Source organism: Anser brachyrhynchus (assembly GCF_964034855.1).
Source record: "Anser brachyrhynchus genome assembly, chromosome: 18".
Taxonomy (NCBI): Eukaryota; Metazoa; Chordata; class Aves; order Anseriformes; family Anatidae; genus Anser; species Anser brachyrhynchus.
Window position 1 is genome coordinate 1150198 of NC_137711.1, and position 27143 is coordinate 1177340.

At 69.5% G+C, this 27143-nt stretch overlaps 2 protein-coding genes across 8 annotated transcripts in view; one reads left to right on the forward strand and one right to left on the reverse strand.

The window, feature by feature from the left end:
• Positions 1-2778, forward strand: part of BAIAP2 (BAR/IMD domain containing adaptor protein 2) — a gene marked incomplete at its 3' end in the record, with an annotated part of 43514 nt that extends 40736 nt beyond the window's left edge. For all 4 annotated transcript variants that reach the window (XM_080561023.1, XM_080561021.1, XM_080561019.1 and 1 more), the window contains one exon: positions 740-2778. In XM_080561023.1, the coding sequence (XP_080417149.1) occupies positions 740-809 (70 nt within the window). The remainder of the gene's footprint in view (positions 1-739) is intronic.
• Positions 2779-4099: 1321 nt separating this feature from the next.
• Positions 4100-25306, reverse strand: AATK (apoptosis associated tyrosine kinase). Of its 4 annotated transcripts, none has more exons than XM_080561018.1 (14): positions 25143-25306; positions 14175-14308; positions 13113-13254; positions 12194-12273; positions 11799-11917; positions 11254-11341; positions 10911-11044; positions 10132-10216; positions 9334-9455; positions 8980-9129; positions 5659-8803; positions 5388-5553; positions 5063-5290; positions 4100-4843 (listed from the first exon to the last, which is right to left on the reverse strand). In XM_080561018.1, exons 1-14 carry the CDS (start codon positions 25219-25221, stop codon positions 4815-4817), a joined length of 4701 nt encoding a protein of 1566 aa, XP_080417144.1. In that variant the 5' UTR covers positions 25222-25306; the 3' UTR covers positions 4100-4814. The 4 variants fall into 4 exon arrangements, with proteins under 4 accessions (XP_080417144.1, XP_080417143.1, XP_080417141.1 ...); XM_080561017.1 differs by having other exon boundaries at positions 9334-9473; positions 25143-25292; XM_080561015.1 differs by lacking the exon at positions 25143-25306 and adding an exon at positions 16657-20089.
• Between the last annotated feature and the right edge of the window lie 1837 nt (positions 25307-27143).

Below are 27143 nucleotides of genomic sequence, written 5' to 3' on the forward strand. Positions count from 1 at the left end.
GGGGAGGCTGCGGGATGGCACTGGGACAGCAGGGCTGGAACCGGCTCAGGAGCCTCCCCTCTCCCTGCTCTCTGCCCCTTGGAGGTTTTGTTGCTTCTGAGGTTTCCCGGCCAGCTTGGCCCGGAGCTGCAAGCTCTGCTTTTGCCCGCGGGTCCCAGCACACCTTAGAGCAGACAGGGTGCAGTGAGCCCTACCCCGCGCATGTTGCAGCTGCCTCGGGACTCCCCTGTACGGGAGGTGCCCGGGGGTTGGAGCAGCTTCTCCTGCTTCTGTGCACCCTGGGCTGAGCACCCCCAGCTCCCTGCACGCGTCCCTGGTTTTTCCCTTTGGAAGAGCCCGGCTTTGTTACTGCTGAAAAGCAAGGTAGGAGAAAATCACGCGTTGACCAACCCCGCCGGCTCGTCGCTTACGTCCGCCACGTCTTTAACCGTAAGAGGCATGGAAGAGTGCGGGGACATCTCGGCGAGGGGCTGGGCAGGGCAGAGCAGTTCCAGCCTCACCGCTTCAGAAACGCTGCCCGAGGCCGGGCTGGTGGAGGGGAGCGGGGCTGCAGGTGCCCACGGCCGCAGGGGGTGCGCTGGGCTCCGGCTGCAGCCGTCGGAGCCCGCGGCAGCCTCGCCTCCTCAGCCAGAGCTTTTGGGGTCTCGCCAAGGTCATCGCTCGCTGCCCCATCCTCGCAGGCCCCGTTACGTGCACGGTGAGAGCCTCTGCTAAACTCTGCCCTCCTCTCTCCCTGCAGAAACCCCTTTGCCAACGTCCAGCTGAAGCCGACCGTGACGAACGACCGCTCGGCTCCGCTCATCAGCTGAGGCCGGGAGCGCTGCCGCCGTGCCGGGTGGCACACGCCGCCTCCTCATCGCCCGGTGCATGTCTGCCTCCCCAGAACTTCATTTTTAGGCAGAGTTTATTTAATCCTGCTGCTTCGAAAGCCAAAGGCTAAAGCTAGTGCCCTAATTCTCGCCCTTCTCTAGGTCCTTACTCCTCTCGGAGGCAGGGGGTTAAACCGCTGCCCCTGGCCTGACCCCTGCTTGTGCAGAAGGGAGCGCGGCGCTCTCGGCACCTCTCCTGTAGCCAGGTTTGCTTCTAGGATTAGCAGCAGATGGCAGGGCTGGGGAGAACGGCCTCAGCTGGCGGCTCCCCGAGGGCTCCCTGCTCTCCGGGGTGCAGCAGCAATGGCAGAGGGGAGATGGGGGCCCCCCGGCTGGGCGGGAGCCCTCAGGCAGGCAGGAGAGCCCCGGTTCCCCACAAGCCAAGGGGGGGCCAAGCCCCACAGCCAGTGCCCGGCCTCCTGCGGGACCTCGGCCACTGGTGCCAGCGCTGCAGCCTGGGGATGGGGCCGGCCTCTGCTCCCGGAGCTGCTGCAGCGCCACGGCGGGTGTGCACAGCGGGGTGTCACGGTACTGCTGTAAGATATAAGCTAGGGAAATACTTGAGGAGGGGCGGGCTCCGTGGATGCGTGCCGTGGGGTGCCTGGGGTGGACGCGGTGCCCAGGCCACGGGGCACCCGGTGTTTGAAGGAGCGCTCCCCTACAGGCTTGCCCCTTGAGCCCTCTTGCTTCGCTGGTTTCCCTTCCTCTATTCCAAGGTTGCATGAGACCGATATATACACACATGTACTCGCTGAGCTTACTGCTAGGGTGCGCGCCCACGAGCGAGCGCGCTGCACGGCGTTGGCTGCGCAGAGCTGCTGGCAGGAGGGGGCACGCCGCCCCGAGCCCCCTGCCCGGCCCCCACCCTCCTCGCAGGAGGAGCAGGAGCCGCTGTGGGACCGGGGTGTGCTGCCCAAATGGGAATGGGTTTTCCGAGCAGGATCTGCATCTTCGCTGCGCCAGCAGCCGGGTGCCTGCGGCTGGCACCAGCGGGGCACACAGGGCGGTGCCCTGAGGTCCTGCCTCCCGCTCTATTTGCCTTTTTGCACTTTTTAATTGCTAGATCTCAGAGGACCCCCCCCCCTCGGTGGTTGCTTTGACGGTAGGTTTAGCCCAGGTAGCAAAGAGACCCGAATGCCTCGGCCGCTGCCTGTGGGGTTCCACATTAGGGCTGCTTCCCAGTTAGGCTCGATGGCTGATTGCTGCTGTGCCCCTCCCGTGGTTTGCGGGAGTGCCCTGGTGGGGAGCATCTTCTCCTGGGACCAGCAGGCCTCCGTCTGCTCCCAAGGGCACGGTTCTCTCCTGGCCGTGGCACGGTGTCCCCAGCACCCCGCTCACCAGAGCTCACCTCCTGCTTCCTCTGCTGCGCATCCCTGGGGCGGTCACCTCCAGCTCCACGGCTGCCGCATCGTGCATGGGAAGCTGCCACCGCCTTGGCCCGAAGCGTGTCCAAACCAGTGACACCCCGAAATGCAGTGCCGGGGCTGCGCAGCGCCTGCTGTCCGTGCCCATGCCGCAGGCGGGGGGAGATCAGCCGGGGGCTGGGGGCAGCCGTGCGGTGCCAGCCATCGCCGTGCCTTCTTGGGGGGGGGGGGGGGGTCCCACCAGGAGCTAGGGGGGCACCAGCCAGTGTGAGGGCCACAGGCAGGCGGGGGCAAGGGGAAGGGGCTCCGCTGGGGCACGGGGCCACAGGATAGGGCTGGGGGCTTGTGGCCAGGCAGGGGTCAGGCCCAGGGTCCACCTCGCCGCCGGCCCCGCGTCGTCCTCTTCCAGCCCCACACCAGGGGCTGCCGCCCCCCGGGGCTTCACTGCACCTCCTGGCTTGGTGGCACCTGCAAGATGTAACCTGAAAGAATTTTTTTATGGAAAAAGTAATTTATGAGCAATAAAATTTACCCCCACACACACACCACTGGGTACCCCGTGTTTTCCTTAGCCAGGGGGGTGGGGGGGGGGCCATCTGTGGTGATGGAGCCCTCCAGTGCCGCGGCTCGGAGCTCTCCCACGCCTCATCGTCCAAATCCAGAGCAGCCCCCGCCCCCCCCTGCCACCAGCGTGGCCCCTTCCTGCTTGCCGGGGAATGATGCGGGCAGGAAACGGCTTACGATATTTTTAAAAACTTTATTATTGGCCCGATGATGTTTGACACACATGCTGGGAGCTGTATGGAAATCAGCACTGATAAAAAATACAGCAGTTATGACCCGTATTGGTAAAATATACAATGTAATAATAGCCTTTCTATTAAAAAAAATATCCCGCACACAGCTCTGTTCTCATGCTGCCCTCCAGAGGCAGCTGCCTTGCACGCCATAGACCAAACCCTGGGCTGGGGGGGACATGGGAGGGCTGGGGTGGGGGGGGACAGGGGCCCGAGCACCCCCAGCCGCAAAGCAGAGAGCCCAGCGGAGCCACACTGAGGCATGACCGGGGGCAGGGGGCTAGGGCCGGGTTAGAGCTTAAATAAAGCACTTAAATAAAGCACTAATTGAGCTCAGTAAATTAGGAAGGCTGCGGGAGGTGCAGCAGGGAGGGCACGGGGCAGGCGCAGCCTCCCCGGCCTTCGGGGCTGGGGCTGGGGACCCCGCTCGTCCCTTGGGGGGCAAAGACGTGGCACCGGCAGCAGGCACGAGATCAGGGTGGGCTGGCGAAGGTGCGAGGGTGGGCAGGGACGTGGTGCCCGGCGAGGCTGCGCCTCACCCCGTGGCGTTTGCCCCCGCGCCGTGCTGGGGAGTGGGCTCGTGCTGCAGCACCGAGCCACCCCCCCCCACGCCAAAAGCAGCCCCAGCCCCATCCCATGGCACGCAGCCACACGTGTCTGTGTGTGCACACGCGTGTGTCCGTGCACGAGTGCACTCACCCCACGCACCCACGGGAGCCAGCCCGGGCTGCAGGACACTGGGGGGGGGACGGGGGGGGGACTGGGGGGGGGGTTATTTCTCACCTCAGGGTTTGGTCTATTGGCCCCAAAGGAAACAGCCCTGATTTCAAGGTTTCGCTCAGCTCCGCTTAGTCCCATTTCCTTCTGGAAGCTGGAATTGCACAATTATCCTAAGCCTTAAATGAATTTAAAAAACAAAACAAAACAAAAAAACCCTGAACAAACAAACCACAAGACCCCCACCCCCCCCACCCCCCCATCCCCCAATGCCTCCACGAACTCTTTACATCTCTTTGGCAACAATAACTTAAAACCGCGTCAATGTGAGTTCTGTCAACAGCAAGTTTTGTTGTTTTTTTTTTTTTTTTTAGTATTTTTTTTTCCTTTTCTTTAAATACAAAAATAGTCGGGTTGGCGCTCCCCCTCCCCAGCTTCTCAGCCCCCCTGGGGGGGTCCCTCACTGGGCCAGGGGCTGCTCCCCAGAAGGGCCAGGCAAAACGTGAGGGCTGGGAGCTCCCCGGCCCCCTCAAGCCGTGCTGCAGGCCCTGTAACCCCCCCCCCCAGCCCCCCCCAGCCCCCAAGAGCCAGCGCCAGCCCGGGCAGGGAGGGACACGGGGGGGCATCGAGGTGCACGGCACAGGGGGACGTGGGGACAAACACCGCCTCGGGAGCACATGTGGGCAAGAAGCCAAGGTGGGGGGGGGGGGGGGGGGGGGTCTTCACTGGGGTGGGGGGGACTCCGCAAATGTTAGCAAGGTCAGGGCACTACCCCTTAAATGCTATAATTTATATATATATATATGTCTATATATATATATATATATGTATACACGCGCAGCCATCCGCTCGCGCACGCACGGCCGGCACCCACCGCCTCGCCCCGGGCCGTGCCCGGCTCCGACCAGCAGCAGCACCCAAACTCCTTCCGACCAAATCCCCCTAAAAAAAAACGGAGCTCGGTGCCGGGAGCCCGGGCCAGGCCCCACTCCGGCCGCCCCTTGTCCTCCGTGGCCGCCGGCCGGTGCCGGTGCCAAGGGCGCTAGCAGGTGAGCACCCAGGCTGGCTCACTCCCGGTCACCGTCTTCGCTGCTGCCTGGAAAGGAGCGGAGAGGCGGCGTGAGCAGGGCACCGGGCACGGTGCTCGTAGGGACGAGGTGACCCGGGGGTGACTGGTCCCCGAGGGGACACAGGTCACCGAGTGTCCGGGCTGCAGGGGGTGGCACTGTGGAGAGGCGCCCTGCGGGGCAGCAGGGGGTCCCGGATGCTTGGGGAACCCCCCCCCCCCAAGGGTGGGCACGTAGCGGGGACTCACCTCCTATGGAGTCCATGTCCGAGTCGGAGACGTGGGTGATGGAGAACCGGGACACCGGGGCAGGCGAGACCGTGAAACGGGAGAATTGGATGGGCAGCACCTGCTTGGGCGCCGGCAGCAGCGCGGGGACGGACGGGTCGGGCTCCGCCGGCGTCCCCGACAGCGAGGACATCAGCGACGGCTTCACCGGCATGAGCGGAAAGTCGTCGTCCCACTCGAAGCCACCGCCTGTGACGCAGAGCGAGGGGGCTGGGGCTGAGCCCACGGGGGGGTGGTCACCTGCCCGGCCCCAAGACCACCCCGCTGCCCCCACCGGCCCCCTTACTCTCTTCTGAGGCATTGCCGTCCGAGGAGTCGTCGGAGGCGCTCAGCCTGTCCGTGGGGCTGGCGGGGCTCGTGGGGCTCGTGGGGCTGCCGCTGGCCGGGGGCTGCCCTGAAGGCTCGGGGGCATCCGGGAAGCTCTGCTCGCCCAGCTCCCGCGTGGGACTTTCCTGCGAAGGAGGAGATGCTGGTGGCTTGCTGGTGGCAAGCCTGGAGCTCAAAATGCCCCCACGCCGTGCCCACCACCGTGCGCCCTCCCCGGGCCCTGCCCTCACCTGGTCGAAGAGGTAGATGGTGACATCGTCGTAGAAGGACACGGCCTTCTTCTTGCGCTCCAGGTCCTCGCAGAAGGCCTCGGAGAGCAGGCTGGGCATCTTGAGGAGGCTGCGCAGGTTCCTGCTGCTGTGGCTCTCGGCCACCACGATGGGCACGGCCGCCGGCTCCTCCTCACTCTCCTCGCTCTGCTCCTGGATGTTGTAGCAACGCAGCTCCTCGTCCGACTCGTCGCTGTCCTCCGTGTCCTCCTCCTCCTCCTCAGGCTCCTCTCGCCGCTCCGAGGTGGCCGGCCGTGGCTCCCGGGCGGACGGGAGCAGGGAGAGCCCCGGGGGAGAGCGCACTGGTGACTCGGCCCCCGATAGCAGCGTGCTGGGACCTCCTGGCGCGTCCCCTCCGGGGGCGATGCCCACCCCGGTGCCCTCTGGGGACAGCCCCGCTTCCCCCAGCCCTGGCGTGGGGGACACAGTCTGTTTGCCCCCCGCTGCATCCCCCCCCAGTCCGGGGATGCCCTCAGCCACGGGGGTCCCTCTGCCCGACGCTGGCTCCTCGGGGCTCGCTGGCACTGGGGACAAGAAGAAAGTCTTGGGCGGCACAGAGCCTGGAGGGACGCCGCAGACCCCTGGTGTGTCTCCATCGGTGCCCGGCCCCGTGCCAGTGACTCGCGGGTCGGTGCCAGCCTCTTGTGCCGTGGGGCCAGCCGGGGCATCCCCAGCCTCTGCCCCCCTCCAGTCCCCTGCAGAGACCCCCACGTCCGGCGCTTCAGATGCCTCTGCTGTGCTGGGTGCTGCCGGGGGGCTCGCGGGGGCTCCTGGGGGGTGCAGCGGGTCCTCGCCCAGCCCGGGGGCTTGTCCCAGGTCCTGTGCGTGGGGCTGGGACCCCTCCTTCTCTGCCTCCGGGGTCTCAGACCCGTCACTGTCCTCGTCGTCCTTGGGGCCACGCTCGGCCTCGGTGTCGTAGTCGGAGAAGTAGGCAGAGTCACGGTACGGGTTTTTCTCGGAGAGGCCGTGCAGCTCAGCGCTGAAGGATGCCGAGAGCCGCGTCTCGGGGGCCGGGCCGTCACCCTCGCCCCCCGGCAGCCCTGGGGGCGGCTTCCCCAGCTGGCCAAAGGCCTCTGGCTCTCGGGGCTCGTGGGGCTCCTTGAGGACAAACTCGGGGGACTCATTGTTCTCGGTGTCGTAGCCGCTGTCGAGCGCCTTGGGCTGCCCAGCGGGGGCGAAGGCGGTGGGGCTGAAGACCTCGCAGGAGCTGGCTGTGGAGGGGATGTCCAGGGACTCCAGGGAATCCGGTGTCCCCACCTGCTTTTGCAGGGACTTGAACGCCGGGGCCATGTCCACCCTCTCCATGTAGTCCCCGGAGAAGTCAGTGAAGACGCCGGAGGTCAGCTCTGCCGTGTCCTCGTCGCTCCCGTCGTCCCCACCGGGGAAGCTGGCGCTGGAGAACGTCTTGTCCGGGGTCCTGTCCGTGTCGCTGGCAGGACACGTGCCGCTGTCAGCAGCGGCCTCCCCGGGCACCGGTGCCTCAACAGCCTCCGGCGTAGGCTGGGCACCATCTACACCGGGCTCCGTAGGGGACCCGGGGTTTGGGGCAGAGGTGCCAGCCATGGGGGCAGCCTCCCCCAGCCCCAGCACAGGGCTGCAGGCAGGGCTGCTCCCCTCCATGCCCTCGGCCGGGCAGGCATCCTGCGGGCACGGCTGGGCCCCGGCTACGGCTGCCGGGGCTGCGCCGGGGCCCCGTGGCGTGCCGGGGCCACCAGCCAGCGCCGCCGCCTGCGAGCGGCCGGAGGCTGATGAGTCACGGCTCTGCCAGGCCTGGCTCCGCGGGGAGGGCGAGCGGCACGGGGAGGAGCCGCCGGCCGTGCTGAGGGCCTGATCCTGCCGCGGGCGGCGGAAATCGAGGCCCGGCGGGGACCCCCCGAGCTGGGGCTGGCCGCGCGGCACGGTGCCCAGCGGCTTGGCCATCAGCCCGCGGAAGGTGATCATGCGGCGGTAGCACCAGCTGTCACCGGGCTCGCGGGCGGCCGGGCTGCTGCTGCCACCGATGTTGTTGTTGGAGGAGCTGTTGGAGGCCCAGGGCTGCTGCGGGGCCGGGGGGCTGGCACCCTCCGGGAGGGGGGCGCCCGGGGGGCTGTCGTCGCCCAGCTCCAGCGCCACGCAGTCCGGCCGGGTCGCGCTCTGCCCCGGGGGCTGCCCATAGCCCCGGGGGCTGTAGGCGCAGTTCACCGAGGGGGAGACGCCCAGCGGGTCGCCGAAGATGCTGTGCTGGAAGCCAGGGACGGGCCAGTCCTTGCCGCCTGGCTCGGTGTGCTCGTCCTCCAGCAGGTACCGCTCGGCACCGTGGCCGGGGGACGGCTCGTAGCCGCGCTGCTCCTGCCCCGGGCAGGCGTAGGGGTAGTACTCGGCGCACTCCCACGAGCCTTCGCCCGCCGGCGCGTGGCCCAGCAGCGGCTCCATGCTGAGGGAGACGGTGGGGCTGCTGTCGGAGTCGTAGGTGCTGCCGCCCCGCGTGCCCTGGGGTCTCCAGCAGGACGGGGGCCGCGGGGAGCCCCGCTCGCCCTCGGGGCTGTAGGAGCACATGGCGTAGTCCAGCTCGGCGCCGCCCTCGGCCGGCCCCTCGATGCGGATGTAATACTCGCTGCCGAGCGAGGGGCTGTGGGCGCCCAGGATGGGCACCACGCCGGGCGCCGGCAGGCCGGGGCAGCCGGGCTGCTTGCACTCGTAGCAGGAGGGCGAGACCCCCAGGCTCAGGCGCCCCGCGGACGCGGCCGGGTAGTAGAGGTCGTGGTAGCGGGCGGCACTGCTGGGGCTCAGGGACCCCAGGGGGGCCTGGAAGTGCTCGGTCTTGGTGTGCTCCCACTTGTACTCGAAGTTGAGGCCGTGGCTGGTCTCCATGACGGTGAGGATGTCGTCCCCGTCCGAGGGGAAGCCGTCGGCCGAGAAGTGCTCCAGCAGCGGGAAGGAGGAGAGCTCGGCGCCGTGGTGGCTGCCGCTGGCGCTGCTGTTGGGCTTCATGGAGTTCCAGCGCTTCTCGAACTCCTCCTCGGCCTCCGTCGCGCCTTTGGCGCAGAGGTAGGAGAGCAGCAGGTGCACCTCCTCGGCCGTCGGGCGCTGCTCGGGCTGCAGCCAGCAGAACTGCATCACTTCATACCTGCCGCGGCGAAGAGCGGGGCTCAGCACAGCCGCTCTGCTCCGGCTCCAGCAGCTGCTCGCCGTGCCGGAGCCGTGGCACGGGGTGGACCCCGCCGCAGCCCCCACCCCCCACCCCTGGGAAATAGGGAGAGGAAGGGGGCAGGATGCGGCCGCAGCCCGGCCCGGGCTCCTCACCAGCGCTCCGACAGCGACAGCTTCAGCTGGGGCTTGGGCAGCTTCAGCTGCTGCTCCTTGATGGCGTAGGCGAGCACTTGCCGGTCGGAGTAGTGGTCGTAGGGCTGGCTGCCCAGCTCAAACAGCTCCCAGATGGTGACGCCCAGTGACCTGCGGGCACGGCGGCATGCTGGGCGCACGGGGACCCCCTCTCCCCCCAATCCCACCACCATCCAGCAGCCCCACAAACGATGCACCCCGACGTGTCCTGCTTATGCCAGCAGGTGCCGGCTGCCTCCCTCCGCACCTTTAGACCGAGCCACGCCGGCAGCAGCCCCCCCCCGCCCCCGGCCCCGTGCCCCCCGCCCTGCTCACCAGACGTTGCTGGCCTTGGTCTGGTCCACGATGAGCAGGTTGCCGTGCACTTCGTCGATGAGCTCGGGGGCGATCCAGCGCAGCGGCACCCACAGCTGGTCGGCCGTCACGAAGTAGTCGTCCTGCCAAGTATGCAGGGTCAGTACGAGAAGAGAACGTCAAACCTACGCGTAAGGGACCGGCCACACCGCCGCGCCAACTGCCCCGGCACCCCCCCCCACCCCCAGCCCCGCTGTGCCACCCCATAACCTCACCCCAAGCCCCTCGGCACCCGCTCTGCTCCCTCGCCAGCCCCCAGCCCCACCGTGCCATTCCTCCAGGCTGGCCACCCCCTGCTTTCTGCCTCCTCCCTCTCCTCCTGCTCCCGCCGTCTCCCCGTCCTGAGCCCCCGGCAGACCCCCAGCCTCCCCCCACCGCTCGCCTTCTGCCTCCCAGCCCCAGCCCTTGCAGCTGCCAAGGGGCACATCCAGCCCCGGCAGGGGCACAGGGCACTTGGTGGGAGCAAAGCCCTGTTCGTGCCGTGGAGCCTGGGCTGCCTGGGGACGAGCCAACACGGACAGCTCGGTCCTGGGGCACTGAGCACCGCACACAGGCTCTGGGGTGGTGGTCTCTGGGGAAGCACCCACCCGCTGCCCCAGCAAAGGGCATGGGCAAGGGGCTGCCCTGGCATGGCAGGGAAGGGTTGGAGCGGTGTGTGTGTGTGTGTGTGTGTGTGCAGAGCTGTGTGTGCACACAGCAGGTCCCTGAGCCTCCCCCCGCAGCCGAGCGCCACCCCCTGCTCACCCAAACCAGCCTTACTTTGTACTTGCAGTGCGAGAGCCCGTAGTCCCCGATCTTGACGGTCAGGTCGGCGGTGAGCAGGCAGTTCCGCAGGGCCAGGTCGCTGCCAAGCAAACCTCGGCGCTGTCACCACCCCCCTGGGGGGGCACAGGGCACCCACCGCCCAGGGGCTGCGGGACCACCACCCGCGGGCACCCCCGGCAGCACCGCGGCTGGCGGCGGGAGTGGGACCAGGGTGGCTGCGCGGCGGCCAAACGCCGGGCGTGCCGATACCCAAGCCACCAAATGCACAGCAGGAATTCCTGCGCGGCGCTCCAGCTGCGCCTCTGTCCATCCGTCCGTCCGTCACGCGCTGAGCCAAGCAGAAAGCAGGTTCCCCGAGCAATGCACGCCCGGGCACTGCCTACCCGTGCTGGCACCAGCCCTGGAGGGGGTGCGTGCAGCTGGGGCGCACAGCAGGACAGTGCGGGTGCGTGGTGGGGAGACCCTGAGTGTAGCAGGACCCACCGAGACCGGGATGCCCGCAGGAACCCCCCCTCCAGCACAGCCATGCTTCCCTGCAGCCCCCCCAGCCACAGCATCGCTCGCAGGGATGCACCCGAGCAGCCCGGCTCAGGTGGGGTGGCCCCGACGGCAGCGCTCCCCTTCCTCAACAAAATCACTGATGCTGGAGTCTCCGTGTGCAACTCACTCAGCACCAGGATATTGTTGGGCAGGAGGAGCAGAGGTCTGGGGGGGACGCTGGTGTCCGGTGGGGGGGCTGCCCAACCCGCACCCCCCCACCCCAGGCGGCCTACCTGTGGATGTAGTTGTTCCTGTGCAGGTGCAGGACGCCGCAGGCCACCTCGCACGCCATCCTCTGCAGGGTCAGCGGGTCCGGGGCCATGGTGTCGGCCCCCCGGCAGCTCCGCAGGTATCCCTTCAGGTCACCCTGCGGGGCGGTGCCACCGTCACCCCGCTCCCCTCCTGCCCCAAGGTGCTGGCTCTGCTCTCGGCTGGTGCCAGGGCTGAGCCGTGCCAAGCCCGGCAGAGCCGTGCCTCGTGCCTCCCCACCACGATGGCACGCCGTTCGGCAGCTCGAGTGGCCACAGGGGCTAGCCATGGCCCCGTGGCGGCTCCCTGGGGACACGGGGGACTCACCAGCGGGCAGAACTCCATCACCAGCAGGTACGGGGTGACCTCGGCGCACTGGGCCAGGCACTGCAGCAGGTTGGTGTGCTGGAGGGCCCTGCGAGGGGCAGAGCGAGGGGCACGTCGGCACCACGGGGCCTGCCGCCGAGCCAGCCGGAGCTGGGGGTGGCAGCACCGGGGGGGCCCCCCTGGGGCGCGCGGGCTGACGGGAAGGGCCGGGAGCGGGTACCACTGTGTCCCAGCACCCCGGGACACGCCACAAAGGGGCATTTGTTCAGCTCTCACAGGGCACAGGCCAGCTCCGTGCCCCCCCCTCCCTCCATGCCCATGACCTCAGCACAGCCGGGGCTGGACAGCAGCAGCTCCCCGCACCCCGCAGCCAGCGAGCCCCAGGACGGAGCCGTGCGGCACGGAGAGCTCGGCGAGGCACCCAGCGTCTTCCGTGCGACAGCTCTGCTCAGCCAGATGTGACATGGGGGGGACAGCCCACAGCCTGGGGGCTCCCCCCCTTACCCCAGCAGCCCGGTGCCACCACGGAGCGACCCCGCACCTACCTGTAGGGCTGCGCTTCCTCCAGGAACTGCATCTGGTCCTGCACGCTGGCGCTGGCCTTCAGCTCCTTCACCACCACCTGGGTGCTGCTGATGCCCGAGTTCACCTCCCCCAGGAACACCTCGGGGCAAGGGGGCAGACGCGTCCCGCTCCATCCTCACCAGTAATCCCCAGCCCTGCCCCCCACATTTGGCGTCCCGACGGGCACACGCAGCCCCCTGCAGCCCCCGTCCCGGCGTGGCACGAGAGCTGGAGCAGCCCTGCAGGGACTGGATCCTGCACGCGCCCTGCCCCAGTGCCCCGGTGTCCCGACGTCCCACTGCCCCGGTGTCCCACTGCCCCGACGTCCCCGTGCCTCCACGGCCCCGGCTCTGCACCCCCCCCCGGCAGCGCTCACCTTTCCAAACCAGCCATGCCCGATCTCCTTCAGGTACAGCAGGCTCTGCCGCCCCAGGTCCGCGGACTTGAGGAGCTGCACTGTAAAGGCGCACATCCAGCTGCCCCTGTGCCCGCGCGCCCGTGCGCCCGTGCGCTCAGCCCGCCCCCGTTTACCCGCCGGTGCCGGCCGAGTCCCGGTGCCCCCGCTGTGCCGCCCCACGCTGTCCCCGGCTGCTGTCCCCTCAGCACCGGGGGGGGCAGCCCCAGGCACCCCGCAGCCAGGGCGCTCTCCCTGCCGGGCATCCTCTTGGGGCTGTGCTGGCTGGGGGACGTGGGGCACCGGTGTGCCCGGGCACCGTCCCCCACCCCTTCTCCTCCCCAGGGATGGGGAGAGCGGAGCGCAGCCGAGCTGCAGCGCTGGCATTTAGCCCCCCCCTCCCGGCCCCCTCCCGGTGCAGGTCCTGCCCCTCAGGCACCCATGCCAAGGGGTGCAGCAATGGGGCCATTGTTGGGCCGCGCTGCGCCGCCCCGCACCGCGCCGGCCCCATCACACTGCTGCCATTCTCCGAGCTGGGGAGCGCCACAATGGGAGCGAGGGGGCTGTGGCACAGCGGCCCCCCCCCCCCTCCCCCCGGATTCCTCTCCCACTCGCTGCCTTGTTTACGCAGGGCTGGGGCCGGCGGATGGCATGGGACGGGGCACTCCGTGTCCCACTGCACCCCGGTGGGGATGCACGCCGCTCCCCTCGGTGCCAGGCGAGGGTTCAGGGTGCTGGCCAGCAGGGACCCTTGTGCGGAGGGACCTCAGCATCCTGCCCCTGCCCGGGAGCTGCTTTGGCTAAACCCTTAGGCTGGGGTCATCCCTCCTGGACCCTCCCCACAGGATGATGGTGCAGGGTCAGGTTGCACGGGGGTCCCGGTGCCCACCCCTCGGCTTACCTGAGCGCCCCGGCTGCTTGGCCATGGGCAGCGAGACCTCGGTGAGGGGCAGGATGTAGACCTCGGGGCCATGCTGCGGGGCGGGCGAGCCCTGGGCCGAGAACTCCGTCACGTAGTCATCCCCCTCGGCGTTCTCAAACTCCTGGGCCGGGGCGGAGGGGGGCGCGCAGGGGTGGGGGGACACACACCGAGCAGAGACAACTGACCCCACGGACTCCCCACAGCCCGTCCCACATCCCCCACACCCCCTGCACATCACACACCCCCATGCACGGAGACCCCAGGAAGGTTCCCCCAGCGGCAGGCGCTGCCCCAGCCCCTAACCCCAATACCTGGTGGCGGCACCCATACAGCGCCCGGCTCCCGAAAGCCGCCTTGGCGAGCAGGTAGGCGAGGGTGAGCATCGCCCTGCCCCAGCCCAGCCGCCTCTCATGGTGCTGCCAACGCCGCCGGCAGCGCTGCCCCCCGGGGTGCTGCGCGCCGCAACCCACCGGGCACGGGCAGTGCCCGGCCGCGGCTCGGCGCCCCTATATAGCCGGCACGGGGGCACGAGGGGGCTCATTGTTCCCCTGCGGCACGGAGAGGTGCTCCGGACGGTGTGGGATGGTTACACAACAGCCCGGCGTGTCCCCCCCCCCTTGCCTGACCCCCCTCCTGCCGCGGGCGCCACAAGCCTCCACAAAAATCCCAGCAATTAGGGAAAACTGTTTCTCGGCACATTCTGTGCCTGTGAGGTCAGGGTGCCTCCCACCCCGGGGGCGTGCGGGTGGGACTGCGGCGGCCCTTAACCGTGCCATGGCCTGGCCCCGCGGAGCGGGGAGCCTGGCGGGGTCAGGATACGGCCCGCAGTGACGCTGAGCCCTGCGGCATCCCGGCACTGTGCGGCGCAGGGTCAGGATACGGCCTGCCGTGATGCTGAGCCCGTGGCGATGCACGGGGGCTGAGCTCCCCGGAGCGACACCGTCCCGAGCTGGGGCACATCCTGCACTGGTGCACAGCAGCCTGGCCCCGCGCTGGGGGGCTGCACCCCCCCTGCCCACCCCGGCCTCCCCCCGCGCTCACCTTGAAGCCGATGTCTCCCTTCTTGCAGCACAGGCAGGCCAACATGAGGAAGATGAAGGTGAAGAGCCCAGAGAAGGAAACGGCCACGACGGCCAGCGAGGAGGACCAGGAGAGCTCGCTAAGGGGGGTGCCGTCTGCGGGGACATGGGGGGGGCACGGGGTCAGGGGAGGGGTCAGGAGATGGACCAGGGGGGCCCTGCCCGGCGTGGGGGCTGTGGATGCACCCTGGGGCTGGGGCAGGCAGGGGCACTGCTCGCAGGCTCCCAGCACCGCTGTGCCCCCAGCTCGGGACCAGGACAGGGAGGGGAGCACGAGGGGGGCCCAGGGCCGAGGCAGGACCCCGCGGGCAGCCTGCACGGAGCAGAATCCCCGTGCATGGTACCTGCACGGTGGCAATGACACCCCATGCACCGGCTCGGGGGTCCCAGGTCCCCCCCCGCCTTCCCAAACCCCTGCTCCCGCTGACACCGGCGGCTCCCCGCACCCTGCCCAGCTCCGTCAGGGGGTGAACACCGCTGGGCAATCCACAGCCCCGGCTCCCCAAGCCCCTCACCAGCCCCACACCACATCCCACTGGACACAGGGCTGCTCCTGGCCGGACCCCCCCACACCTCCCGGCACAGAAACCCCAAATCCTGGCGCCCACCCCGCGGGGCCAGCCCGCACCACGTCCCCTCAGCCACCAGCCCCCCGTGCCCCCCGCGGGCAGGCAGCTGCCACATTACCATTCCGCCCAGAGCCTCCCGAACAACCAGCGGATTGTGGCAGGAGGAAGCGAAAGGCCTCCAGCAGGGAGCCGCAGCGGCACCGAGCGCCAGCACCGAGCGTGTCCCCGCGCGCCCGCCTGCACCGGGGAACTGCACCCGGAGCCGCGGGCAGCAGCGCGGAGCCGTCCCCGCGGCACCGAGGGCAGGGAGGGCAGGGATGCGGGGCCATCCAGCCACGCGCTGGACCCCCTCCCAGCACCCCAGTCCAGCACCACAGCCACGCTCCAGGCCACCAAGCGCGGCGCTGAGCCGCTCGGAGCTGCTCCCACGCACGCGCCTCGGGGCATCGCCAGCGCCGGGGCTGCGCCATCACCGACCCCAACCCTCCCGCCTGCAGCGGCTCTGCGCTGGGCTCAGCACCACGCTGGGCAGGGAGCAGGGCCGGCACTGCCAGCGCAGCTCTGCCCCCGCACCGCGTGCCCTTGGGAAGCACCTGAAGGGCAGGAGGGCTGGGGATGGCCCCGCTCGCCCCGCACAGCCACCCCGGGGCTGCCCCGTGCCCTCGGAGCGCGGCCGGCCCGGAGCTCGCCCAAGTGTCGGTGCTCGCCGAGGAGCCCCAGAGCCATCTTCTGAGGCTCAGCGATGCACAGCCGAAACCTGGGAGGAGCCGGGGGTGGCATTCTCTCTGCTTTCAGCTCGTTTCCATGGTGAACACACTTTGTACAGCGAATGTCACCATTTTCCTTGGATAGTGGGACAGCAAGAGAGAAAATGACTCACCCAGCAGAGCCTTTTGAACGCCGACAGGGGAGCAGAGCGCGGCGACAGAAGCCCTTCCAGCAGGGACCGTCAGCTGAGCCGCCCCAAGGCCGCGGCTCAGGAAATGGAGCTTTTCCGATGAACCAGTTCCCAAAACAAGGCGCAGCGGGGGCTGCCTGGGCCTGCCTCAGTTTCCCCACCTGCACTACTGGCGGCGTGGGAGCTGTGACCGGCCCCGTCCCCCCCCCCGGCCTTGGCACCGCGCAGCCCCTGCACCAAGGCTGGGCACCAGCAGCCTGGGGGGGCAGAGCTGGGGCTGGGGGGGCAGCACCCCAGGGCCGAACCCCAGCACAGCCCCAGACTGGGGCAGGAGGGGGGTCACCAGCACCCCAGGAGGGCGGGGAGCCCTGCACAGCTCTCTCTGACACCTCCATGAGCCCCCCTCCCCGCTCCAGGCCACGGGGGTCCCGCGGGACCCTCCCAGCCGCAGCCCCCCCCCCAACAGCCCAGCCTCGCCGCGGGGTCATGCCGAGAGCGGCCAGCTCGGTGCATCCCCAGCCTGGCCGGGCAAGGCAGCGGGAACTGCTGCATCACCGGGGGCCAGCCCCCGAGCGGGGATGCTCCAGCGCTGCCCGCAAGGCAGGCAACGCAGAGCCCCGGCCCCAGGCTGGGGGGACAGCAGGGGACAGGGGGGTGGCATTCGGCAGAGACCCCAGGGTGCCACCTGCCCCGGCCCCCGTCCAGCTCCGGCAAACGAGGGCAGAACGGCAAGGCACAGACACCGGCGATGCTGAGCGCAGCGGGGTGCAGCGGGGCACAGCTCTGCCCGCGCTGCCGCCCCCCTGCATCCTGTTGCGTCGCCCACCAGCTCAGGACAACCCTCCCGCCACCCCCAAAAAAATAAATAAATCCCTTTCTTAAAAAAGCACCGGGAAAGGCTGCAGCCCACCCCCCCCACCCCCCCCAGAGCCCCGCAGCGAAGGGCTCAGCCCTTCCCGGCTCCTTTGCTGACTCACGTTCGCCGAGCGCCTGCGGCCGCTCCGCCAGCCATCGCGCGCCGCCGGGATGCTGCCGCCGCCGCCGCTCGCCTCTGCCCGGCGGGAGCGGGCGAGGAGCGAGCGGGGCTGACGTGTGCGGAAGGGGAGAGCCCGGGGCTCCCCGCAGGGCTCCGCACCGACAGCCGGGTGGGCAGCAGCGGGGTCCTGCCCTGCGGGGTCCTGCCCAAGCGGCCGCCCGCCCTTGGCCCCCCTGCTCCTTCCCTTCCCGCTGGGGCAAACACCCGAGACCCCCCCCCAGCTCCGTCCCCCAGCCCCTTGCTGGAGGTGCCGTTCGAGCCACTTTACCGTGCCTCAGTTTCCCCACCCGGCACCTGCAGCACGGAACAAGGACCCGCTGCCCGCAGGATGGGGATGCTCGGGGAGAACAACGGGGACACCCATGGCCCCACGGCACTCGGACCCCTTTTGTCACCCCACCATTGCCCCAGGGACCCTCTCCGGCACTGGTGGCAGCTAGGCGTAAGGGAGTGGGACAAGGAGGGAGCACCCCGGGGGGGTTCCTGCCCTCTGGCATTGCCCCGTCTGTTCCAACGGGGAGCAGGAGCCCATGTGGGAGCGGGCAGGGTGCAGGGCTGGGGCTGGGCAGGGTGCAGGGTGCAGGGCTGGGTGTGGGCTCCAGCAGGGTGCGGGTGCCGGGGCTGGATTTGGGCAGGGTGCTGGGCTGGGTGCGGGTTTGGGCAGGGTGCAAGGTACAGGGCTGGGCGTGGGTTTGAGTAGGGTGTGGGATGCGGGGTGCAGGTGCTGGGGCCAGATTCGGGCAGGGTGCAGGGTGCAGGTGCTGGGGCCGGATTCAGGCAGGGTGCTGGGCTGGGATCAAACTCGCAGGACCCATCGCCACGTCCAGCTGCTCCCAGCAGCTCTCCCGGCGCAAGCACAACCCTGGTAACATTTTAATCCCCGGCCAGACGAAGGGCCCGGATCTGCGGGCAGCTTCCAGGAAAGCAATTTTACACCTCAAAGGATGAGCGCTCTGCTCACCCGGCTGCATCCAGGCAGCAAGAAGCCGCCCGCTGCCATTTAGCACGCCGACACGAGGCTGCTCCTCGCAGCCCCGGGAGGAAACTGAGGCACCCGGGCGCACGGTCGGACAGGGTCACCCATGGGGAGCCGGGTCCAGCAGCAGCCACGCAGGAGCCCGCGGGCAGGGCTGTGCTCCCCTGGCACCCAAACCCGGGGTGCGAGGGGGCAGCACCCAGCACTCACAGCCCCGGAGACCTCCTCCCATCAGTGCCACCCCTGCAGCCTCTCCGGGGTTTACCAGATTTTAATTTTAAATGCGAGGCGCGCCTCGATGATCTGCTCTCCGTATGTGTCTTTTAATGCGGGCTGAGTTAACCAGTGCAGAAGGATTTTAAAAGGATTGATTCTTGCCTCTTCGTTCTGGTTTTATCATCTTGGGACGAATTAGCAGTAAAAAATAATTAGATGGAAAATAAATTAAAAAAAAAGATCATCCGTCATTTTCTAACGTGATGAAATAAAAATTAGGGCTGCGATAAGTGCAGGCCAAGCTGCATCATTGTTGTGCACACACCGAGCGCGTCAGCTTGATTAGAAACGAAAAAATCAAGTTCCTCCATCAAAGCCTCTCCCGCTGCAGCCCCGCATTTCAAGTGGGTACACGCCAGCCACGGACAACTCTCACCTTCTTCTAAGAAAACAATAATTAAAAAAAAAACCACGCGAAGCAATATTAATTGATTATTTAAATCACATTCTCTTGCTTTAAATCAGGCCTGAAGGCAATCACTGTAACGCCTCCCACGCCGCCAGGGACGCTCCGGCTCCGGCTCCATCACAGGAAACCTGCGGCCGTGGCTGAGGCGAAATCCCAGGGGACGGCGCGCGACGAGGGCTCCTCGCGCCCGCACCGTGGGCAGCAAGAGAGAGCTCAGCACCCGCAGTGCCCCGAGGGAGGAGAGCGCGGGGGGGTGCCCGCTGCCGCCATGCCCTGCGCCCGGAGGGTGCTGCGCTGTGCCGCGAGGGCAGCTGTGCTGGTGGCGGGGGCACCGTGGGCACGGCACCACGGGCATGGCACAACGAGCAGGGCACCGTGGGCACGGCACCACGGGCACAGCACCGTGGGCACGGCACCGTGGGCACGGCACAATGAGCACGGCACCGTGGGCACGGCACCACGGGCACAGCACCGTGGGCACGGCACAATGAGCACGGCACCGTGGGCACGGCACCACGGGCACAGCACCACGGGCACGGCACCGTGGGCACGGCACCGTGGGCACGGCACCGTGGGCACGGCACCGTGGGCACGGCACCACGGGCACGGCACCACGGGCACGGCACCGTGGGCACGGCACCGTGGGCACGGCACCATGGGCACGGCACCACGGGCACAGCACCACGGGCACAGCGCCGTGAGCACGGCACCACGGGCACAGCACCACGGGCACAGCACCACGGGCACAGCACCACGGGCACAGCACCGTGGGCACGGCACAATGAGCACGGCACCGTGGGCACGGCACCACGGGCACAGCACCACGAGCAAGGCCAGGACCAGACTCCCAGCAGCCGGCGAAGCAGCCTTTACGTAACGGCGGGAGCGAAGCCGCGTGGAGCGGGGCAGCCTATTTTTATCAGAAATGCTCAGCGACGTTATGAAACAAGAAGCTTCAGCTCCAAAAACGGGCGACAGAGGCGAGCAGGTCTCCTGCAAGAGGCTGAAGCCGAGCGCATCCCCACGTGCCTCCGACCTCTGGCTGGGAGCTGGCACCGGGTGGCCCCGATGGCTCGGGATGCCCGGGGATGCCCCGGGGGCAGGCAGAAAGGCAGCGGCTGGGGGCTGGGGCACACACAGTGGGTCCCTGCCCACCCCCAGCCGCAGGGAAGGGTCCCGCTGATTTTCAGGGCCGATGCCGTGCGTTGTGCCCGGCCCTGGGGAGCTCCCCTTTGCCTGCCCCAGTTTCAGAGCGCTCGGCTGCGCGACGCCTTCCCCAGCTCCCCCGGCCCCTTTCCACAGGTCTCCAAACAGCTCCGGCTGCAGCGGGCAGGGGGAAGAGACCCCGAGAATTAATGGGATGGGATTTTAGCAAGCCTTCTTGGCGTGACGGAGCCCCAGGTGCTGGGGCTCTACGTCCATCCACCCGCGGGGTGTCGGGGATGCTGCGAGCAGGAGCAGGACGGCCGCTCGGTGCCAACTGGGGGTGCGCAGCCCCCCGCAGCCCTGGCCGCCCCCGGGGTCCCCCTCTCCCCGCACACACCGAGAGCCCGGCCCTGCTGCACCCCACACTCACTGCCTGCCTCTACACCGGAGCTTTCCTTCGCTCCAGCGTTGAAACAAACGCGGCAGCAGGCGGCGAGGGAGGGCACCGGCCACGGCTGGGAGAGGCGAGGGGACGGAAACGGGGCCTCTGGCCCCTGGCGCTCGCTCCCCTCGTCCCTGCCGCAGGCACAGCCACTTGCAGGAAATCCTGAACCTGCTCCTGCTTCCTCCGGCGGCCAACCCCTCGCAGCGCTGCCCAACACAGCCCTGTCCCCTCGACCAGCCCCAGCACCCCCCGAGCCCGCAGCCCCCCTCTGAGCAGCGGCTCCACCAGCCCCCAGCACCCCGTGCCATCCGTGCGGCCGCCCTTTGGGATGGAGACCTCCCCCCCCTCCAGGCCGCCCCAAGGAGCCCGACACGCTCAGGCTGGTCCCAGGACCCCCACCTGGCTCCCCGTGGGATTTCTCACCCCGTGGGTGCCGGAGCACTGCGTGGGACCCCAGCCCAACCCAGCGAGCCGGGGGCCAGGCTTGCTGCGCCCCCCGGGCGTTTAACCCCCGCGCTGCTCAGAGACCCGGCTTGGTTCAGAGCTCCGGCGATGGCAAACGCCGTTGGAGCAGTAATTGCCCTACGACAGGCGAGCAGCACGCTCAGCCAACGCTTCCTCAGGGCCTGCGGGGAGATTAATGCCCACAGGAGATTTGTTCTGCTGTCCCCAGGCACGCTGTGTCAGCGCGGCTTCCCTCCCCTCCGCGTGAGCCCCGGCGCCCTCCGGCCTCCCCGGGGCTGCGCCGTCCAGGAGCTGCTCCAGGCTGTGTCCCGCAGGGTCCCCACGGCTCAGCCTGGCCCCGAAGGGACGGGGCCTTTGTGGGGAAGGGGCAGCCGGAGAGGAGCAGAGACCGCGAGCAGATGAAGGGCACAGCCGGGACCCCCACCCCACTGCTCCCAGCGCCTTCACAAGCTCGGGCTGGGCTTCCAGAGCCGCACGGGGTAAGGGCAGGCTCAGCTGTGGGATGAGCACCACAGCCGGGACCTGGGTGCAAGAGGAGCCCGACCTGGTGGGGATTTTCCAGCCCCAGGAATCAGCGAGGGCTCGGAAGGAGCACGGGAAACGAACGAGGCAAAGGCTGGGAAGTGCACGACACCGCTCTGACAGCCCGGCCGCGGGGCAGGACAGGGCACAGCACCAGGCAGGCCCCAGCTAAACGCAGCCCCCCAGCAGGATGCGCCCCCCCCCCCAGCTGGAGGCAGCCCCCTTGTACCACTGGGGCCGTGCATGCAGGTGCACGGCTCAGCCCCCCGCACCCCTGCAGCACGGTGCCGGTGCCGGCTCTGCCCCACGTCCCCGGTGCCACCGGGCAGGGCGGGAGCTGCGCTGGCACCTCGCGTCCCCCGGACGGGGAGAGCCGGGCAGGGAGCCCGTGAGTCACCGCCGCGATCGGAGCCCTTTCAACCTCAGCGTATTAATTTCTCCTAATTGGCTTTGACAGGGATCCGTATCGCCATCCAGAACGGAATCACCCGTGCGCGCGGGGCGGGGGAGCAGGGAGGGAGCAGCAAGCCGAGAGAGGGAAGGAGGGGAAAAAAAGGGGGGGGGGGGGGGAGAGCAACCGGGCACCCCCGGGGGAGCGGCGCTGCCGGCTGGATCCGTCCTCCCGCAGCGCGGGGCCCAGCTGCCCTGCTGCACTGCGGTGCTGCGCGAACGCCATTTCCAGCGACAGCCCAGCTGCGAGGCTCAGGGAGGGGGGCACGGGGCTCGCTGCCAGCCCCCCCCCCCCCCCAGCCCCTCACCCTGGCCCTGTGGGACCCCCCCTGCCTCCACAGACGGACGGACAGACGGCCCCGTGCCGCTGACACCTTCCACGCACCGGCTCCTGGAGGAGACGTGCAGCCAGGCGGGCGCGCAGCTCCCCACGCTCTGCCGGGCGTTACGCCGCCCCCACAGCAGCCGCCTTCGCCCCACGGCCCAGCTCCCTGCCCCACATCCCCCCGTCGTCCCCAGAGGCACCCACCCTCCTGCCCTCACCCCCCTGCATTGCGCACGGCCAGGGAGGGTTTGGGGCTCCTGGTGCCCCTGGGGGCTCGGCCCCTCTGCCGCTGCGCTCCCCCCAGCCCCCTGCCACGCAAGGCCCTTGTGACAACTGGGGCAGGGGGCAGCAGCACGTGCCCATGTTTTGGGGGCTGTGGAGAGCCCCCCTCGCTGCCCTGAGCCCTCGCTGCCCTGACATGTGTGGAGTCCAGGAGCGGGACCCCAACCCTGCTCCCCCCAGGCTGCACGGCCACGCTTGGAGCACCTGCTGAATCCGGCCACTGAACCCCCACCAGGACCAGCCACGCAGGTGGCGTGCGGCTCCCAGCGGGGTGGGGGGCAGACGGAGCCTTCCCAGGGCTCACAAAGTGCCGGGGCACGGCCGTGGGGCACCGATGGTGCCCGCAGCCCCAGGGGCACGGAGCAGCCTGAGCACAGTCCCCGTGCTGCCCGCAGCGCCCCGCTGCCTCCCAGCACACCAGCCGGGGTCTCCCACCCGCACCCAGCGGTTCCGCTTGCTCTTCCGTTATTAAAAAGTCGTCACTGCATTGCTCGGAAAGAAAAGGGGAAGAAGAAATATGGGCAGGGGAGGAGAGGATGTTTCTCACGATTTCAAAATGTGCTCCTCGGTCTGAGACGGGGAAGTCCAGGCTGGGAGCCAGGGCACCGGCAGAGCCGGGGGCAGGCGGGGAGCAGGGGGGACATCCTCACATCACCGCCGGAGCTGCCACAGACTTCACAGCGCGAGGATGGGAGCTTCTTTGGCCTCAGAGCAAACGGGCACGTGGTGGGACATGGCCCGTGAGGACAGGCAGGGGTGCGGCAATGCTCCCGGCCGCGGTGTGGTCACCCTGGTGGGAGCCCAGCTCCAGCATCAGCCCTGAGCCAGCTCCCTGCTCACCAGGCGAGGGCATCCCCAGGTCTGGCCTGCGGATGGGTGAAGAGAGACGGGAAACCAGCAGGAGGGGGAACCAGGACCCCTCCCTGAGCCCCCAGCGCTGGGACAAGACGGGGAGCATCCGTCCCCCAGAGCAGCACCGGGCACCCGGCACAGCCTGGCAGGGGCGCAGCCAAGCAGCCTCACCGATGGCACAAGCTGAGGACGGAGCAGGGGCTTCAGCAGCACCTCCACCCCCAGGTGACACCACTGTCCCCGCACTGTCCCCGCACTGTCCCTGCTGGTGGCTCGGCCCTCGGGGCCCTGGCCCCTGGCCGCTGTGCCAGGCTCTGCCCCCCAAGCGCTTCCCCCCGCTCCGTGCAGGCACCAGCAAACACCAGGGAAATCAGGGCCGCCGCGCAGACAGGAGGTGCTGCCAAACATCCAAGACCGACAAGCCCGTGAAGCAGAGCATACATTTTCCCCCCTTTAATTTCTTTCCCTGACGGTAATCGTGGGTGTCAGTTGTATGAACAGCAGAGTCCCGGATTCGGGAGCGCGCTCCGCAGCATGGCGATAGGCAGCAATAGAAAACCTTCTTGCAGGAAGATTTTTAAATCAAACGTGCCCTGCAAATCCCCAGGTTGACAGGATTAGCATGGCAAATTGGGCGCTTTGAGAAAACCCGGAGAAAAATTATACCGAAGGACGAGGACGGTAAATACATCTTCATTCCCAGCGCTGCCACATTTTAGATGCAAATAAAGAGGTTTCCTCCCTAACACAAATCAATACCGAGCAGGCTGCGAACCAAGTCTCCACCAGCAGAGACCTGGCTGGGTAAATCCCGGGCTGCTGCACGTTGAAATCCCTCCACAGCCCCAGCCCCTGGCGGCCACCAGACCCCGCTCCCGGTGAGCAGCAGCGGCGCAGCGCAAAGGCGAGGAGGGGACGAGGGACCCGGTGCGGCCGGGTTCTGCAGCCCGGCGCTGGCGTCCAGAGCTGAGCTGCGTCCAGCGAGGGGAGCGCTCGGTCTCCGTTGCACGAGGACCTTGCTGGAGGCACGAGGGCACGGGTCGCTCCGCCGGCAGGTGCTCGGTGCCGAGCCCTGGCGCCGCTTCCCCAGCTCCGGCAAACAAAGGGACGGTGCCAAGGCGCTGGCACCCCGCAGAGATGCTCCCCTGCGGGTTCACCGCGCATTTCGGGCGCCGCCACCCCGCCGCCTGCTCCCGGGGGGTCGGATCCCGCGCGCGAGGGTGTCCCCGTGCCCCTCGCACGTGCCAGCCGCACCGGGAGGGCCGCGAGGCCAGGGCCGGCTGCCCGCGCGTCCCAGCTACCGGGGCACGGCGCCGCGGCGGCCCCGGGCGCACACAAAAGCCGCAGCCCCGCTCCGCGCCGGGCGGCAGCCTCCCTGCGGAGGCAGCGCGAGCGAGGCCTTACATAACGGCCCCGCACACCCCCCGCGCACCCCCCGCACCTCACCGGCCTCCGCCGCCCTCCTAGCGCCAGCGGGGGCTCCTCCCGGTGCCCGCCGCGCACCGATCCGCCACGGCGACGGCTGCGGGCTGAGCCCCGGGCGCCGTCCTCCTCCCTGCGGCGGGCCCCGCCGCGGCCGTGCGGGCGGGAAGGAGCGAGCCCGGTGCCCCCGGAGGAGGCGCGGCCCCGGGGGGGGGGATCCCTGGGTTCGCCCCGGCCCGGGACCGCAACGGCGCCCGGCCGCAGCAGCGGTCGGGGAGCGGCGCCGAGCTGCGCCCCCGCGGAGCGCAGCCCCCGCGGCTCGTTCCCATCCGGCACAGCCCGGGGGGGGCGGGGGGGGGTGCGGGGGGGGGCACCGGAGCGACATTCGGCGGCGCGGGAGGCGAGGGCGCGCTTCATTCATCGCCGCCCAGCGGGGCCCCGAGCGGCACCCACCGGGCGGCGGGGACGGGAGGGGGCCGGGGGGGTGCGGGGTGCGGGGTGCGGGGTGCGGGGTGCTGGGCGCCGGCAAACCGAGCCCGGGGGCTGCGGCGGTGCCCGGGGGGGGGTCGGACCCACGGTGGGAACGGGGGCTGCGGGCAGGGCAGGGGAGCGGGGGGACCCCTGCGAGGATGCGGGGGGGGGGGGGGGCGTGAAGGGAGCCGGGGTTGCTCTGGGGGGGGGGATGCGGAGGGGCTGCAGCGGTGCGGGGCGATGCGGGGAGATGCGGGGCTGTGCGGGGCGATGCGGGGCGATGCGGGGCGGTGCGGAGCGGAGCGCGGCTCCCGGTGCCCCGCGAAGGGCGGGCGGCCCCGGGGGGGGGGGGGGTGTGGGATGACGGGGGGTGCTGCGGCACTCACCGGGATCGAAGTGGGAGCTGAAGGCCAGGCTGGGGCTGAGGAAGGCGGCCGACATGGCAGCGGCGGCGAGGCGGCCCATGGCGCGGCGGCGGCGGCGGGAGCCTCCCGGCCGCCGGCTGCCGCTGGCCCCGCGCTGGGCACGGCGGCGGCTCCTCCTCCATGGCGGCCGCGGCCCCGCGCCCCCTGCCCCGGGGAGGGGCCGCGCCGCCGCCGCCCCCGAGCGGGATTTGGGAGGGATGGAGGAGGGGGGGGGGGCACCGTGGCGGGGGGGGGGGGAGGACCGGGGGCGGCGGGTGGGGGGGGGGGGCGGCAGGTGGCGGCTTCCCGCAGCCCCCCCCCCGCACGCAGCCGGGGAGGGTCGCGCCTCCGCCGCCCCAGCGTGGCCCGGCCGGAGCCCCCCCGGGGAAGGGAAGACCCCCCAGCAGCCCCCCCCCGGGGAGGGGAAGACCCCCCAGCAGCCCCCCCCCCGGGGAAGGGGAAGCCCCCCAGAAGCTCTCCCCCCATCGCCGGCGGAGGCAGCGCCCCCCCCCGCGGAGCTGTGCCGGTGCTGACCCACCCGGGACGGGACAGGACGGGACGGGGCACACTGCGGGTCCGCAGCCCCCCCACCCTGTCCCCACACCCCCCCCATGTCCCCCATCTGCGCTTCGCCACCTGCAGGACCAGGACCCCAGCCCCGGCCCCCCCCCCCCCGCTGGCAGCACGCCCCCCCCCCCCCAAGCCAGCCCCCCCTGTACTGGGGGCTCCCCTCAATCGGGTGCCCCCCGGGCGCAGCCCGGCCTCGGGCGCTCGACGCCGCAGCCCCTGCATGTGGGGCTGCAGCTCCGAAACGTGCCTGCGCCACAGGCGGGGGGGGGGGACAGCCGGCGGCATCGCCCCCACCACGGGCAGCTCCCAGCCTGCGGCCCCACAGCCCCCAGGGGGTCCCGGTCACCGGCACCCCCCGGCCAGCAGCCGGCTGCAGGGACCCCCCAGAAGGGACATCCCAATGGGTCCGTGCTGGGATGGGCCTGCCCCAGCCCCTGAGCCCCCCACGGGGACCGCGGGCTGCGTGCACGGGGCTCTCGCTTCCCCACTATCGGTTTTAATATTTTAAAGCCAAATTTTTTTTTTTGCGTACACAATTAATTTTTTACAAGACTTCAAGCCTGCAAAGAACACCACGCTGCACATGTCACGTTGCCGCAAATAGATACAGGGCTGGAAAAATTACAGACTTCTCGGCGAATAAACATTCCTCCGTCAGCTGGAGCCAGCTCGCTGCGCCCCAGCCTCCGCGCTCGCTGCTCCGGAGCAGCTCTGACCTGATCTGCACGGCAGGGCAGGGGGCAGCTGCTCCCCCCACCACTCGCTTTGCTTTCAGTGCCTTGTGGCACCAGCATCCCCGTGACCCCCCCACTGCCCTGCCCAGCAGCCCCCCCGGGGGCTCTACTCCCCCCTGGCTCTGCGCAGGCCACGTCCCCACGCACTGCCTCGGTGCAGCTGGGGGACGCCCCCATGTCCCCCCCATCTGCCCTGCCTGGTCCTCAAAGCAGCTGAGCAACCCCTGTGCTGGCCTTGCATTGTGCCAGGCACCCTTGGGTGACATTTGGGCGCTCTCGAAGCTGCGGTGGCATCTACACATCCCAGGGAGCCACGTCTGCTCTGGCGCCCCAGGCTGGACCAGCTGCCCCCTCCCCGTGCCGCTGTCCCCCGGGCATGATGCGGTGGCCCCGCTGTCACTCGCGCCGTGCCAGCTCCGGCTCTGCCGCGCGACCGCAGGAGCCGCGCTGGGCTTGCTGGCCAGAGATGCTGGGTTCGAGGCACTGGGATGCGCTGGGGCAGCAGGGTGGTGGCAGGAGCTGGACCCGGGGCCGTGCCGACGGTGCCACGAGGCTCCACGAGCAGCTGCTTCCACGGCTGTCCTGCTCCTCGTGCCGCTGAGCTGGCGCCGGCTGAGTCACAGCAAGGCTGAACCGAACCGGGGGTGGGCGCCTGCGCAGGCACTCGCGCTGGGCACCC